General features: G+C 40.0%; 1 protein-coding gene across 3 annotated transcripts in view; it reads left to right on the top strand.

Annotated features, from left to right (window-relative positions):
• The window catches only part of APAF1 (apoptotic peptidase activating factor 1), a 123,445-nt gene that overhangs the window by 34,834 nt on the left and 70,988 nt on the right, over positions 1-17,623 (top strand). For 2 of the 3 annotated variants that reach the window (XM_040344340.1, XM_040344339.1), the window contains exons 10-14: positions 3,286-3,417; positions 5,398-5,511; positions 8,520-8,704; positions 9,555-9,681; positions 13,504-13,629. In XM_040344340.1, the coding sequence (XP_040200274.1) occupies positions 3,286-3,417; positions 5,398-5,511; positions 8,520-8,704; positions 9,555-9,681; positions 13,504-13,629 (684 nt within the window). Of the gene's footprint in view, positions 1-3,285; positions 3,422-5,397; positions 5,512-8,519; positions 8,705-9,554; positions 9,682-13,503; positions 13,630-17,623 lie in introns of those variants that run through there. The other variant, XR_005747927.1, reaches the window with a different exon arrangement.

Raw genomic sequence — 17,623 nt, forward strand, 5'->3', positions numbered from 1 at the left:
CCCTGTATATATTTACAATCTAACGTTTATGATACCTGTATATCAATGATTATGCTGTAATTTTCCTCTATACGTCTCAGTGCTGTGCCTTGTCAGCATAGGACCTGTGTCATGTGTTCGGACCAGCCTCGGCCTCGCCCCCTGTCTTTTGATTGGCGCACGCTGGACCCTTCAGACCACGGGCTCCAATCGGCGCCCGTTGTTTGCAGCACTGAACCCGGCCCCCGGCCATTGGGTGTCTTGTCTGCAAGGCCGCGCATTGACCAATGCGCGACCGTCTGAACGGTGAGTCACGTCTGCGTCACGCCCACGTGACGCATGACGTGCCTTGGGATTCCTCACTTAAGCTGCTCCACGAGCGGCTTGTAGTGAGATGCACGGAGCTCTCCCTGGGGACGGACTGACACTCCACACTCTGTGGTAAGTAAAACCTATATATACCGACCCCGCATCAACTACCTCTGCGCCAGTCTATTACCTTGGAAGAATTATTTCAAACTAATGTTTGATGTTACATCTTTCTTAGATTGGTTCCTGCCGGTGCTTATTCACACTGGCTTCTTGACTGCTTACCGGTATATACCTGGTACTTTTATGTGTCCATCACCCCAGTATCAATTAAATTGATTAAATTATCCTGGACGGTAAGCTGGAGTTTATTATTTTTAACCCCCTCCATCCCAGCACTGAGTGTCACCTCCTGATGGTCACCCCCTGGTGTCTTGTTGCTGAACTATCAATTCCTTTTGGTTATCCCTTCTAGTCCTCTGTTTGGGCATTTTGGATCTCCACTATTCACTACCCCACGATGACCTCTCTTCCTTTCCATTTTCCTCTTGTGCTCAACTAATTCTCCCCTCTTTTTTCATTTCCTACCTTTTCCTTTTCTTCTCCCCCTCCCCTTTCCTTCCTTCCTGCCCCACCCTTCCTTCTTACTTCATTTTCCACTCTCAACTATACCCTCTTTCTTCTTTCTTTTCTCTTTTTCATTCCACTCCTTTTTACCCCCCACCTTTCCCCTCCCCCTTTTTTTCGCCCCCTTTTTCCCCACTCCCTCTTCCCTTTTCTTCTTTTATTATTATTTCTTCGTTTTCCCTCAACCTTACTTTTCCACTATCCCTTTCTTCTTGCACAACCGTCCCTCATTACAATCACTACTAGGAATAATCTATTAACCCTTTCTATCAGAGCCCGTTCCTATTATCCCCCACGTGCGCCCTAGGGGGCCACCGCCCTGGCCGATCTACGACCACTTTGGCAAATTAAGGTGAGTAGTCCGTTGACTCTCCTACAAGACGCAACACTGAGTGTTTGAAATTTCTTTATTAAACTATTGTATATAATTGCTTGCGATTTACCTGTTCATTTTTCCATATCTCACCTATATACCCTATAGACATTCTCCTGAAGAAGCAGTTTTACACTGCGAAACCGGTCGAGACTACAACTCCACCAAAAATGGTCCTGTGATCAATGTGATTAGTGGGGTTTGTCCCAATTGTTTTGTATATCTTTTGTACAATTTGTATTAATATAATCTGTCCAAATAAATATTTATATATATTTTTTATATTGTTGTATACCAGTGCCTTCAAAGTCCCAAACAACCTTCCCTCCTTTTCTTTCTCGATCTATGGTCAATTAATCAGGCCCCAAGCAGCCTTGGTTTGTGTTCATTGATCAAAGACATACCTATTACAAATACTAGGGATGTTGGCATAGTTTATAGATTTTGTTATTCAATTTTAATGAGGCAATACTCACAACTTTGACTGTTCTAAAAGCACTTTTTTGGGAGATTGTTGTAGACATTTTTGTATGTCTGTGGGAATTAGTGCCCATTTAGATAAAAGAGCATTTGTGTGGTCAGGTACTGGCTGGCAATTGCATTTCAATATATTATTGCATCTCATATGTGTAAAAAAAAAAAACTGTAAACAAAACATACAAAAGTGCTTAATTGCTAGTAGTGCAGTGAAAACAATGTGTTTCTATGGATAGACTAGTAATTAAAGTGGATGTAAACCCGATTTTTTATTTTTTTTATTTCGCTATGTACAGTATAAGATTTCCTATCATCTGTGCCCAGTCTTGCCACACAGTTAATCCAGCTCTGAGCAATCCTCTTTTATTGTTCAGTGAAATAAAACGGAATTACACAGGAAAACTTTGGTCCGTTCCGCCCCCTTGCTGTGAATGACAGGTTATTTACATATCTCATGCACTAGCTTCAGACGGGCATTATTTTTTTAATTCCCACCCCCACTCCTTTTCTGAAGCCATGTGGTAACTTTTCTGGATTTTGACCGGATGTTAGTGATCATAGCAGAATTCAGTGTAAGAAATACATAGGAAAAAATGCATGTTGACAAGAGGAGTGTAGAGGTGGGCGGGGAGTCTACTGACATCACGACTCCACCCACCGAGCTCCAGACAACAGATCCACCCACAGAATCTGCAGTTTTTCAGGTCTCATAACAGACAGAGGGGAGACATTTGACAGGTAAGGATACATGCAGGAGGCATCTATATCCTTATAGATCAGCACTATGGCAGTAGTTTAGAAAGGATGAGAGTGGGTTTACATCCACTTTAAGCACTTTTGTATTTGTTTACTGTTTTTTTTTACATATAGAGTATTTTATGTAGCTGCAGTGACTTTTCTGTGTGTGTGTGTTGTGTTTTTTTTTAATGTATTAGTATTTTTTTATATGCTGGCTAATTATTTATGAGATCACCTTTTTAGGTTCGGTTCACACCTATGCAGTTTGCTTTTGATCGGTTTCAGCAGTGCACTTTGCGTTTTGCACACGCGTTTTGCATTTTTTAATTTTTTTTATGCTTTTATTTTGTTTTTGTTTGTTTTGCTTTTAAGACCCTCAACTTCCTAAATGGACTAGTGTCATGTTGGTCAAAGATACAGGGGAAGGGGGGTCATAAACACATGCTTCTTTTGTTATTACTGTTGAGTCAGTCGCCATCAGATAGCTGGGTGTTTCTCTCTCAGCCAACCTGTAGTCCTGATACTAAAAGGAACATGTTTAAGGCTGGACCTAATGTGTGGAGGAGAAATAAACATAACATCTCCCAGCTAGAGCATCTGCAAAATATTGTCTGTTGTATACAAACGTAATAGGATTTTTGTGCACCTAGGCTACTATTTACAATAATGCATTGGACAAATATTGCAGACAATATATTTAGGTTGTGCATTCAGCTTTAATGTTCTTTGACTGTTCCTGAATCTTCTTCTTCCTTTTTTTTTTTTTTTCTCTCCTATTTCAGGCTCTTCATGCCAAGCTTGTAAATCAGTATAAAAAATACTATTCTCGTGGGCTTCCTACTATGGAACAAGAAGATTGTGCATACTGGTACCATTACCTAGCATACCACATGGCACAGGCTAATATGCCTAAAGTAGGTAAATTTACAAATACATTTTAGCAGGTATACAAGGAATCTTATTAATGGCATTAAACAATATGTGAACCTATTTTATTTCTAATGCTGAATATGTAGTAATAATTGTGGGTATTCTTGCTATTCAGTGGTCCAAATACTAAATAAGCCCTCTAAATTGTGTTGTTTTATAAAAGACCTCCACTTGTGGTATGTATTTGAAGAAAGTACAATAAGTACTAGGGTTGTCTTTTTTTTTTTTTACACTTTTTTAGGGCTGTCTGTATTACACCATACCAGTAATACCTACTTTTTATGTTTAAGTATTGCATTAAATAGAAATGGCATAAGCTCTAATAAAGTTGTTAAACACACAGAATTTCCAAGCTCAACTTATCAACCAATCGGCAACCAACCAAATTCACCTGTCTAACAGTGAGTTAAAAACAGGGGTTTAGTTGCACGCATTTGCAAATACATGCTTAAGGTGCAGGCCCCGTCAAGGCTCCCTGTGTACTGCAGTCCTAACTCTAAAATGTAAAGTCTCCTCAGTGGAAGCACATGTATGCTGATGGATAGATGAAGGGCAGATGGAGACGCTTTACATTTTAGAGTTAGGACTGCAGTACACAGGGAGCCTTGACCGGGCCTGCAGCTTACGCGTGTATTTGCAAATGCGCCCAACTAAACCCCTGTTTTTAATGCACTGTTAGACAGGTGAATTTGGTTGGTTGCTCCTTGCTGTGAAGACCAGTTATAGGTAGGAGCAGTGACTGTTGTGTTGTTGTTTTTTTTCTAATAATGTTGTTGTCTACCCAAATTGTATTGTAAAGCTTTGTAAACAATCTTACTGGGATAAATAAAAAGTGATTTCCAGAAGAGTGTATGTTAACCTAAATATGTTAACCTTTTTATACGATCCTCTGTGTGCTGGCGAATATATTCACATGTATGTTAACCTAGACACTTGGTTATGTGATCTCTCCAGAAAGCGAGGATCGCAGTTTAGATTTGCCGACCTTCCTTTTTATCAGAGTGCATGTGACCAATTGCCTAGATTTTCACACATGCAGTTAGCAGTGAAGAGAGCCTCAACACAGCATTTTCTCCTGAAAAGGGTATTTTCAGCTCCTTCCTTTTTTTTTTTTTTTTTTCCTTAAAGAATTCTCCATAACCTCTTTCTAGGTGCCATGTTACACTAGCTGCAATGTCGGACAGGGCACCTCCTCTCTGGGTGCACGGCCACCTGACATCGCGGCTAGCAAGGGAATGGCTGTTTTGCTATCCAGCACCTCTCTCTAGCTCTCGCCACTTTCCCAAACAAGCACCGTCACGATGAATGCAGAGGAAGGTAAGGCCATCAGAGGCTAGCCTCGGCCAAGTAAGGAGGCAGGACAGGCGCTCGCTAGCACAGCAGCTTTCTCCTTGCTAGCTGCTGTTTACAGTGTGTCCTGTCTGACATCGCAGCTAGGGTTAAAGGGCACCTAGTTAGATGGGACAAAGTGCTACATGTTTCCATTAAAAAAATAAAGTGATATTTCCATCTTTCCTAGCTACACTGTAACAAACTTTAGGTTCACATTTGAGTATGTCTGCTTTAAGGGCCAGTCCACACCACATTCAGTGCAGTGCGGTTTTTCAATGCATCAAAAATGCATTGAAAGTAGGGTCTATGGTTTTCAATGGCATAGTTCACACCAGTTCTTGCAGTTCCAGTTCCAAAAAAAAAGTAGAACATGCTATATTTTTCCTGCACTGGATAGTACTGGAACGCACCAAAAAAACACACTGGAACACACATGTCTTTATTTAAGGTTAAGAAGAAAAGGGGGGGGGATGCACTGGACTGCATCAAAAACGCGCACGCCAAAAAGCATCTGGGACACATCCCGACTGCATTTCTATGGTGTGAACTAGCCCTAATACTTGTGTTTTTATTTTGTTGCATAATGTTAAAAGGTAAATAGATTGTTTCAGATTTATTTCCAATTTTTCCAGGACCTCTGTTCTCTTCTGTTTTCTCTGGACTGGTTAAAATCTAAGATGGGATTATATGGGCCAGCACATCTCATTCATGAGTTTGTACGTTACCGGGACATTCTTAATAAGCAGGTAAAGCATTTCCAGCAAAGCAGATGATAGTAGAAGAGATCCAGACAATGCAGTAGACTGAAGAAAGTGAAGGGAATATTAACTGCATATGAAACGGCTGCAAAAGTATGTTTGTGTTTAGGCATACAGTAAATTAGGTACAGGTACATAACATTGTTATTAATGGGATTCTGATAATAACCTAAAAGCTGCTACTTTTTTTTTTTTTTTTTTACTGGTACAACAATCACAACAAGCATTTATTTTGATCTAATGTACCTAAAATATACTGTATTTATTGGCGTATAACTCTCACTTTTTTACCATGAAAATAGAGTGTAAACTGTGCCTGCGTGTTATACGCAGGGGGCTGTGGAACGTTTTTTTTCCTGAAACTTCCCTCTTAAAGTTAGGGTGCGTGTTATACGCCTGTGCGTGTTATACATTATGTTGAGAAGCTGATGTGAGCTAAATGGCAACTTAAATACTGTGAATTACAGCATTGCCTTTTAGAGCACAAGATATATTTTTGTTCTTGCTTTAATCACAAGTCCAAAAAGCAAGTGATTTATCGACCATTTATGACTATGTCCCAGAGTCTTGCAAACAATTTCTTGGTGCTCCAGTGCCAACTCTTTCCCCAGTACACAGATCTGTTTCAGGGCTGTTTCATCGCAAATTGGCTGCTTTAGTAGTTTGCTTAGCTCCACTCACTAACCAGTTCTTTTGTTTGTGGTTGGATTTGAGCACAATTTCAGCCACTTAGGGGCTTCTATAAGAAAGAAATACTGAATTTTAAAGTGTGTGGTTAATACTAGAGGTTGACCAAATTTATGGCCATTTTTTATAAATATTTGATGCGTTTAGATGCTCTCTGGTGTATTTTTGATGTGTTTAAATGCACTCTGTATTTTTGATGTTTTCAGATTAGAGGTCGGCCGATATTTGCCCATTTTTGATGCATCGGCCGATTTATTATACAAATTAGGCTGATATTTAACACTGACCGCACCCACAAGTGTTCCCCCCTCCCTTCTCCAAACTGACATGTAATAGAGAGGAGAGAAAGAGGAGCTGTCAAAATTGAGGTTCGCCCCTCTTCACAGCCTCTGCTCCAGGGAATAGCACCAGTGTCACTCAAAATAAAATGCTGAACTAACTATGGCCCAATATCTTCCATAACATATATTTATTATCTAGTGCGGTACTCAAAAGCAACAGCTGAATACAGGTATGTGAAAAGGCAACACCCACCCGCTGACGGAATGCGCAATGATTCATGAATAAGCTTCGCCTTATGTGTTTCATGGTAAGCATATCTTCAGGGGACCAGATCCTGTACCAGGACCTGTATTTGGTTGTTGCTATTCTGTTTTATTAACAGATAATTGGCATCTCATTCCTTAAGGATTTTTTGGAGCATGTCCTACACATTTCTCCTCTTGTGACACTGGGAGCTTAACCTGGTTCTTTCTGCCCCTCCCTCCTCAGAGGCTACCCTTTTGTATCAATTAGTGACATTCCTGTATCTAACCTCACTCAAGGTGGCCTTTGTGTTTGCTTCCACCTCTGTCCAGAAGAGTTAGGGGCCATATCCTGTAAATAACCTTTCCTAGTATTACACAAGAATAAGATTGTCCTAAGACCAAAAGCCTTTTTTTTATTTTTATTTTTTTCCCCCTAAGGTGGTTTCTTTCGTCTACTGCAACAAGGACATTGGCCTTCCCTCTTTTTTTTTTTTTTTTTTGTCCTCTTCAAAACATCTTAAGGAAATTTTATTCCACTGTCATGACATGGAAAAAGACGTGAAAGTCTCCCTCTTGGCTACATCATCTTTGAGACAGTCTGATCACCTCTCTGTACTTCCTGAGGGTTCCCACAGAGGGCTTCCTGCTCCATGCTGTATCATTGCTAGTTGGATTAGACAAGTCTTCATTTGAGGCTCTGATCTAATGGATAAGGTTCCCCCTTCTCTGTATCAGATCTGTTAGTGCTTTATGGGCTTTTCAGCATCAGGCCTCTGTTTCTCAGATTTGCAACACTACGACCTGGTCTTCAATTTGCACATTTTAAGTTTTACCAGGTGGCTGTTTAGGGCACTTTTGATGCAAGTTTTGGGTTATAAGGTGCTACAAGATGCTCTCTGAATTCTGTTGAGCTCTTCTTGACCCATTTGTTACATGGGTCTGTTAACATTTTTATTGCTCTGTTGTAACCCTTCGGTTGGACTGCTCTTGGACATCCTTTGAATAAAGACTAAAGATCCTGTGCCCTGTACTGTACTAATGATAAAATAGGATTTTTGACATGCTGATAAAATCCATTTCTTGGAGTATATACGTATAAGATGTCCCTAAGGCTTTCTTTTTTGCCAACATCATATACCCTGATGATAGTTGCATAAAATGCATTGTCAAAGACTATCAGGATCCTATGTCGTATACTAGGAAGTCATAAATCCTATTTTATGGTTCAACCTGGGGGTTTAGGTGTTCTTGGGAACTATATGGAGGCTTAAAATCTGGTACATACTGCTAGTTTTTCGTTTTGCTGACAGCACAGTTCTAAGCCACTGTACTAACAATCCAATGTTAGTACATCGATCTCTCCTGCTGTGCTATTGTGTCCTGACAGAGCCCCCCCCCCCCCATTGCCAAAACACTGGTCAGCGATCTTAGCCATCGAGTCGTCGGCTGCTGGTTTTCCAGCATGCCTGTCCAACAGAAGCTGGCTGATCTGTGTACACGGACCGAATGTGGGCTGTTTTTTTTATTGATCCAGCTGGTGTTTCTTTACATTTGGCCCCTGTGTACTAGGCTTAAGTCTTGTATTCAATCACCAGATATCTTTTTTTTTTTTTAAACGGCAGGTTATAATGAGATGATAGTAATGACATCTAAATGCATTCTGTGCTGAGAAGTCAGCTCTGTGTTTATTTGTAGGTGGGCATTACATTTAAAACCAATTTTTGTCTTGCCATTTCTTATAAATGTATGTTTGATTTTGAAGTTTTTGTTTGAATTTTACAGGACAGCAAAACACGGGAAGATTTTCAGGAGTTTCTGTCTGTGAATGGCCATCTCCTGGGACAGAATTCTCACATTAACCTCATTCAGTTGGGTCTTTCTCAGCCTGATGACTCCATGGTATACAAGCAATCAATTTGCCAAGCCAAAAATGAGCTCCAGCATGGAGCTCTCTATGTGAACTGGATGTAAGTATTGAGAACACAAGATGACATGGATACAAAATTCCCATTTAAGCAGCCATGTGCTAGTACATATAGATCACAGGTAGGATCTAAAAGCTTCAACTTGGTTTGACTGGCATATCCTACCTGTACAGTTAAAGGGTCACTAAAGGAATTTTTTTTTTAGCTAAATAGCTTCCTTTACCTTACTGCAGTACTGGTTTCATGTCCTCATTGTTCGTTTTTGCTTTGAAGTAGCTGTAATTCTGCTGTGATCTCCACACTTCCTGGTTGCCTGTTTCCTTATAAGCATGGTACTGGGAGATTTTCACGGTGGTCTAAGCTGTCATTACTGTGTGTCTAAAACTCCTCAGAACCAATCAGATTCATTTTAAAAACAAAACACTGCCCTGGATTTGTTTGTTTTTGTTCTGTGAGTCTTCCCGACTCACCTCTCACCCGGAACTTCATGTATGTACCTTTAAAACCGAAAGTGAAACTAGAGGCACATTATATGATAGATTAAATTCAATTTTTAATCATTTTTAAAAGGAATCAGTTAACTTTTATGTCTCTATACCCTGTAAACAGTCATTTCAACAAAAAAAAAAAATTCCTTTAGTGACTCTTTTAACAGTAAAAGCTACATTTTACAACACACTGTAACAATGCCACATTCATTTTCAACAGAGATAAATGGGAGAAATGTCTGTGGGGAAGTGTTTTGGATGAAGTGAAAATGCTTGTTTCACATATAGTAAATAATTGTAAAAGCTGCAGAAAAATAGGTACCAAAAGACTGAAATGTACATTTCCAATTCATCTGTGATCTTGAATACTAAATTCATCTAAATGACCCTTTTGATTTTTTTAGAAACAAACAAAGTATGAAGAACTTGGCCAGCCTGGCAGTGCGTCCTCACACAGAGGCAGTGTATAATGCGTGCTTTTCCCATGACAGACAGAAAATTGCATCCTGTGGAGCTGATAAAACCTTACAGGTAACTAACTGGTCATGATAATGGGTGGATGTGTTTTCTTATAATCCAATACACAGCAGGTTTCTTCTTTTTCTGAGATATACTGCGTTTTAGAAATTAAAAGGTCTGTTAAGGCAGACCTTCACCCTAAACTATGTCTCATATTGCCTTGCCCCTTTCCCTCACAATTGGATATACAGTGCACCCGGAAAGTATTCACAGCACTTCACTTTTTTCCACATTTTGTTATGTTACAGCTTTATTCCAAAATGGACTAAATTTTATTATTTCCCTCAAAATTCTACAAACAATATCCCATAATGGCAATGTGAAATAAGTTTGTTTGAAATATTTGCAAATTTATTAAAATTAAAAAACGAAAAAAAATCACATGTAAATATGTATTTACAGCCTTTGCCATGACACTCAAAATTGAGCTTGGGCGCATTGTTTCCACTGATCATCCTTGAGATGTTTCTACAACTTAATTGGAGTCCACCTGTCGTAAATTCAGTTGATTGAACATGATTTAGAAAAGCACACACCTGTCTATTTAAGGTCCCACAGTTAACCGTGCATGTTGGAGCACAAATCAAGCCATAGTGTGTTATGGATTGTTTAATACTCAAATCAAATGGCTATTTCTATTATGTACCATATACATGTTAAAATCCCCTTTGCTCAATATGCTGACTAGACACCCCCCCCCCCCCCCCATCAAGGAAAACAAGGATTGCTGAGACGTCCAAAAGACTGGATAGATCTGACCAGAAGATTGTAGATAAGAGATCACCAATCCATGAATGACAACACGAAGCTACAACTGTGATGCTTATGCAAACAATGACTCATGCTTCACTATAAGAAGGGCTATATGTCCAAGCAATAAACAAGAAGATTCATTTAGCTGAACAAAGCGTCCCTGTGTTTTCTTCTTCTATATGTATATATATTCACACTTCCAGTTAGGCCAGGTGCAGATTCTCAGCATTTGTCTGAATCTAAAACAAAAGTCCAAGGAATTGTCTGTAGACTCAGGATTGTATCGAGGCACAGATCTGGGGAAAGGTACAGAAAACTTTCTGCAGCATTGAAGGTCCCAATTAAGAACATATGTAAATGGAAGAAGTTTGGAACCACCAGGACTCTTTCGGCCAAACTGAGCAATTGGGGCAGAAGGGCGTTATGAAGGTGGCCAAGAACCCGATGGTCACGCTGACAGAGCTCCAGCGTTCCTCTGTAGAGAGAGGAGAACCTTCAAAAAGAACAAACATCTCTGAAGCAGTACACCAATCAGGCCTGTATGGTAGAGTGGTCAGACAGAAGCCACTCCTCCGTAAAAGGCACATGACAGCCCATCTGGAGTTTGCCAAAAGGCACTTTTAAGGACTCTCAGACCACGAGAAACAAAATTCTCTGGCCTGATGAAACAAAGATTGAATCCTTTGGCCTGAATTGCAAGTGTCATGTCTGGCGGGAACCAGGCACCACTCATCACCTGGCCAATACCATCTCTACAGTGAAGCATGGTGGTGGCAGCATGGTGCTATGGAAATGTGTTTTAGCGGCAGAAAGTGGGAGACTAGTCGGGATTGAGGGAAAGATGACTACAGCAATGTACAGAGACATCCTTGATGAAAACCTGCTCCAGAGCTTTCTGAACCTCAGACTGGGGCAAAGGTTCATCTTCCAACAGGACAACGACTCTAAGCACACAGCCAAGATAACAAATGACTACCAAGGGACAACTCTGTTCTTGAATGTCTTTGAGTGGCCCAGACTTGAACCCGATTGAACATCTCTGGAAAGATCTGAAAATGGCTGTTCACTGACACTTCCCATCCAGTAGGATGGAGCGTGAGAGGTCCTGCAAAGAAGAATGGGATAAACTGCTTGAAAATCAATGTGCCAAGCTTGTAGCATCATACTCAAAAAGACTTAAAGGCTGTAATTGGTGCCAAAGGTGCTTCAACAAAGTATAGAGAAAAGGCTGTGAATAATTATGTACATTATATTTTTTTATTTTTTTTTTTGCAAATATATTTGCAAAGATTTTAAACAAACTTCTTTCACGTTGTCATTATAGGGCATTGTTTGTAGAATTTTCAAGAAAATAATGACTTTAATCAATTTTGGAATAAGGCTGTAACATAACAAAATTTGGAAAAAGTGAAGTGCCATAAATACTTTTGGGATGCACTGTAATTATTTTTATTTATTTTTTGCTGCAAGGCAACACTTCCTCCTCCCCGCTATTTTGCACGTGCGCAGATATGCTGCAGAGCTTTGTGTCACATTGAGCCCTGTAGGATAGCTGCACATGCACATTTGCGCATGCACAGCTTTGCCTACTCTAGGGGAAAGATGGCTGTTATGAGATGCTCGAAACGTTCTTTGCACATGCACAGGAAATCTACTGGCCTCCCCTCCAGTCAGATTAACAATGCTGCTGTCTAAAGGTGTCCCTGTGCTCCTTCATCCAGAATGGAGGCACTGTAGCACATCAGGGGGTTACTGGCCAGGTTACCAGGTGATCGAGGATAAAAAGCCTACAAAATTAAAACGAATGCAGCCACCACATCTAATGACTGGTAGGCTGTAATATATTACATTTTTGGGTTTAGTACCAACTTTAAAATTTAGTTTTTTTGTTTTTTTTTAGGTTTTGATATTTTATTGCAATGTTTTACAGACTAGGGCTCAGATTCACGTCCAGCGGCGTATCTCTGCGGCGGCGTAACGTATCCGATTTACGTTACGCCGCCACAACTTAGACGGGCAAGTGCTGTATTCTCAAAGCACTTGCTCCATAAGTTGCGGCGGCGTAGCGTAAATCGGCCGGCGTAAGTCCGCCTAATTCAAATTTGGATCAGGGGGGCGTGTTTTATGTAAATGCACTGTGACCCGACGTGATTGACGTTTTTCCCGAACGGCGCATGCGCCGTCCGTGGAATTTCCCAGTGTGCATTGCTCCAAAGTACGCCGCAAGACGTCATTGGTTTCGACGTGAACGTAAATGACGTCCAGCCCCATTCACGGACGACTTGCGCAAACAACGTAACTTTTTCAAATTCCGACGCGGGATCGACGGCTATACTTAACATTGTTACGCCGCACTTATGCCACCATATAGCAGGGGCAACTATACGCCGGGAAAAGCCTAACGTAAACGGCGTAACTTTACTGAGTCGGCCGGGCGTACGTTCGGGAATTTGCGTATCTAGCTAATTTGCATACGCGACGCGGAATTCGACGGAAGCGCCACCTAGCGGCCAGCGTAAAAATGCAGTTGCGATCCGATGGTGTAAGAGACTTGGCAAGCTGCAATATAATAAATGTTTGCTTTTGGGTTCAATAGCATCACTTTAAATCACATATAACTTTCTATTCTTAGATCTGCACATCCATCAACAAAACATAATGAGCACTACACTAAATCTTTTTTGCTGACAAGATTTTACAATATCACTTTCAGCACTGTCAATGCATTTAATGGATATAAGATAATAATTTCAGCATATGATTGGAAGATATTATTAAAGTAATCCCAGAAAAATAAGATGCCTACAACACACAATCATATAAGCTGAGCCATGCTTATTTATAAGCCTTTTAATAGATGTCTGCCTGGTGTGAAAGATGGTGATATTCATGTATAATCTGATCTCTGAGCTAATTTGGTGGGTAAACATAACCCCTCTGCATGTGAAATCCAAGCTTTTTCCTCACATGTACTAGTAGAATAGTGTGCAGGGCCAGAGCCAATGTTATGAGATTCCTAGTGGAGATGTTGCCAGCTGGCAGGACAGCTAAACAAGGCTTCTGTTCTCTGTTCGCTGCCAGGTCTTTAAAAGTGAAACCGGGGAGAACCTGCTACATATAGAGGCTCACGAGGATGAAGTGCTGTGCTGTGCATTTTCTGCTGATGACAGATTTATTGCAACCTGCTCAGGAGACAAGAAAGTGAAGGTGAGTTAGTGCTCCGTATATAAAGTATATGATCAGTTTAAATACGCTAATAAATAACAATATGGTTATTTATATATATATATATATATATATATATATATATATATATATATATATATATAATCTATCTTCTTTATTTAAACAGTGCAACTTTCCTAATAATATGTGTATTTTGTGGATGGAAATAACTGACACTACAGACAAAGCATATTTTGGTGTATGGTAAATATGTTCATAAGCACTGATTGACTTAGAAGTACAGCAATTTGATATTATAATTTGACTTCATTTAAAGTGAATCTGCCATTACCCTAAAAGTGTTTAAAGTGGTTGTAATCCTCAGACATGAAATGCGAACAAAGCATAGCCCTCTATAGCGTGTGCTTGTCTCAATTAGGAGCACCAAGTGTAATTTCTGTCTGCTGCTTTGTTCCTCTGCTATCAGCATGTATCACTTCTGACAAGTTTTTCTGATACCAAGAGAAAAATTACGCCAGGAGAGGGACCTCCAGTTGATTGACAGATTTAGCTTGGTTCATGTCTGCTGTGTGAAGGGGGATGTGTTTTTTTTTTCCCTTCAATCAGCTTTCAGAGCTCTCCTCACACTCCCTGTAATTTCAGCTCTCCGTCCCCTTTTTTTTCGTAACTCCTCAGTCAAGCTTTATAATTTATCACTTTGAACAGATGTAGAGAAAAGAAGACTGCAGTTAAACATGTACAACTTATGTAGGAGAATGTGTTTAATCTGTGTGTCACCTGAGGCCAGTCGCTTCACTGGGCATATTTTAAGGATTTACAACCACAAAGGATAATTGGTAAAAAAATATCAGAAGGTATCCAAAGGATAAAAACTGATCCTAGCGCTCTATGGACGTGGTGGAATATGTGTAATAATCAATAGTTTTGCAGACAAGCAGCTGTTATAATAGGGTAAGAAATGAAAAGCAATGTGTCTCTGAATAGAAGCACTAACAGTGCTAAGGTGACTAATTAAATCTGTAATTAACCTTCTGCTAAATTAGTCTCACTGAGTGAGGATGAATGCAATGTGTATGACCACAAAATGAAATAGGTTTAAAATATAAAATCATGTAAACCAAAAGGAATGAAATGCATAAAGTCCATTCACAGAAAAAACTGTAAAAAGTCTCTTAAACCGATGTATTTCATAAAATCCTTGAAACTTCCAATTGTAAAATAATCTTCATACCGGGTCTCCCTTAGGAGTTCTACTCACCAGATGCCTATGGTGTGTTCAGCATTAAGAACTCCTTGCTCATACTGGGATTCCTTTCAATGGATTGCCTTAAAAGTCTCCTCAATCTTCCAAAAATATCTCCTTCCTCCTGTTGTCACCGTATCTCAGTAGGTTTGGTATAGGTCATAAATGAGGGAGTGTTTCATGTAAGTCAAGTGAAAAGACATATAGTGTAATACTGTTTTTTATTGAGAACCATGCCCCATAAAAATATATATATGCTTACAAATGTTGAAGATAAAATACAGCACATCAAACGTAGTGAACTGCAGCTCTCGTCCGCTCTAGGTGCACAATCAGCTCAGCTCCAGCTGACAGGCTCCCAGTTCAGTGTGAACGCTGTGTGTAGTGGAAGAAGCACGTCGTGTAGCCACGCCCTGACGCGTTTCGTGATTGGCTCACGTCTTCAGAGGGCGTGGCTACACGGCACTGACTCTGATTTTAAATAGGGCAAGTGGGAGTGCCCAAACTCACTCTAACCCGATAGGGAGAGGCATCCTCTCAGCAAAGACAAGGCAGTGGGATAAATAACCTGGTCTTATCCAAGCAAACAGCATCTTAACATTGCATGATGTCGGATGCATTTAACCTGCTCCTTGCCAAATTACTAGTACCAACACTATGTCGGCATAAACACATATCCGTGGCACTGCTGCCATCATGGCTATGTGATAAAATACATGTATAAAAAATAATGATTAAAAATATACATTAAAAATACACAAGGTGCACAATCTTTAGTAATAAACATTACAGTAAAATAAAGCAATGTTTAAAATTATATATACTATATGGACTAGATGCATGCATCTACATATTCTGGCACTAAGAGCAGAGCATGTAAATCTAAACCCATAAGAGACTAAAATAGCGTACTCCGCTAAGCATATAAAACATGTTACTTATATCTCATAAAAACATGTGACCATTAATAATACAAAAATTACCAATAAAATGTGACTAAAAAATGGCTGACTGGGCAAGAATCTAAAAGACAGAGTAAATAAAAGCAAAAGAGCATATATGACTGGGATAACATCATTGTAAATAAAATGAACCAGCATGAGGGAAAATATATGCTTTTTTGTCATATGTGTATATGTCAGCATGAGGGAAAATATATGCATTATAATACGCTTTATATCCATACTCTACATTGATTAATGCTTGCTTATAAAGCATTGTAAGTAAATTGAACCAGCGTGAGGGAAAATATATGCTTTTTTGCCATATGTATATATGTCAGCATGAGGGGAAATATATGCATTATAATACGCTTTATATCCATACTCTACATTGATTAATGATTGCTTATAAAGCAATTTAAATCAAGGTCTATGTTCAGGCCGTTCGGGCTGAGAGTGTTGGTACGGAAAATCCACTCCGTCTCGCGTTTGGATATTTCCCTGACTCTATTTGACCCCCTCCAATTGGGGTCTATCTTATCTATACCCCAAAATTTCAGTCCAAGGGGATTTTTATTATGTTTCTTCAAAAAATGTAAAGACACGCTGTGTTCTTCATACCCTATGGAAATATTGTAGATGTGCTCTGACACTCTTTTGGATAGCTTCCTTTTGGTGCGTCCAATGTACATTAGCCCGCATGGGCACTCTAGGGCATAAATAACATGCGTGGATGCACATGTAATGCATTCTTTGATCTCAAAAGTTGTCCCATTAGCCGTTGAGGTAAAAAGTTTAAGATCCCTCAGATGCACGGTTACTTGGCGACAGGCTTTGCACCTCCTACACGCCGTGAAGCCAGGTCTATCCCAAAACATTTTAAGTTTCTTTGGGGGATCTAGGACCTTTTTAACTATTTGGTCCCCAAACGATGGAGCTTTCCTATAGATAAATGGGGGGACACTTGGTACTTGTTCATTTAGTACTCTGTCCAACCTCAATATATTCCAATGTTTTTTGAAGATAGCTTCAACATCCTTATATTGTTCGTGATAGCCTGTAATGAAACCCCACTCGTGTTGCTGGTTTAGTGGTCTGATTTTAGGCTCCAATAGTTTATTTTGTGTGGTATTTCCTACTTCTTGCATTATGTGGTTCAATTGTGATTCTTTGTAACCCTTTTCAACGAAGCGCTGTTTTATCATGGATGCTTGATTGTAGTAGTCTATATCCTCAGTACAGTTACGCCTAATCCTCATGAACTGTCCCTTCGGGATGTTACGGAGCCATCTGGGGTGGTGCCCACTCTGTAGGGGAATATAGCTGTTTCTATCGGACGGTTTAAAATAAGCCTTGGTATAAAAGTTCGTAGCACCCTTCATAACTGTCACATCAAGATAGTGTATTTGTTCTCGATCCCACTGGAATTCCAGCTTGATGTTATTTACATTGGTGTTTAGCTTATTAGCATAATCTTTTAGAGTCTCTTCTGATCCTTCCCATATGATGAACAGATCATCGATGTAGCGTTGGTAGAAGATTAGTTATTTTGGTCTGTTGTGGAAAATCCATTTATCCTCCCACTCACTCATAAAGAGGTTTGCAAGGCTCGGTGCAAATTTGGCACCCATAGCTACGCCCGTTTTCTGATTATAAAACTGTCATCCGTACCAGAAGTAATTGTGTGTTAAACAAAACTCTAAGGCCCCGTACACACGACAGAGGAACTCGACGTGCTTGGCACGTCGAGTTCCTCGTCGAGTTTTGGGATGAAGCCGCCGAGGAGCTCGGCGGGCCGGCTTCTCCCATAGAAGAACGAGGACAACGAGAA

This window comes from Rana temporaria, chromosome 3 (genome assembly GCF_905171775.1).
Source record: "Rana temporaria chromosome 3, aRanTem1.1, whole genome shotgun sequence".
NCBI lineage: Eukaryota > Metazoa > Chordata > Amphibia > Anura > Ranidae > Rana > Rana temporaria.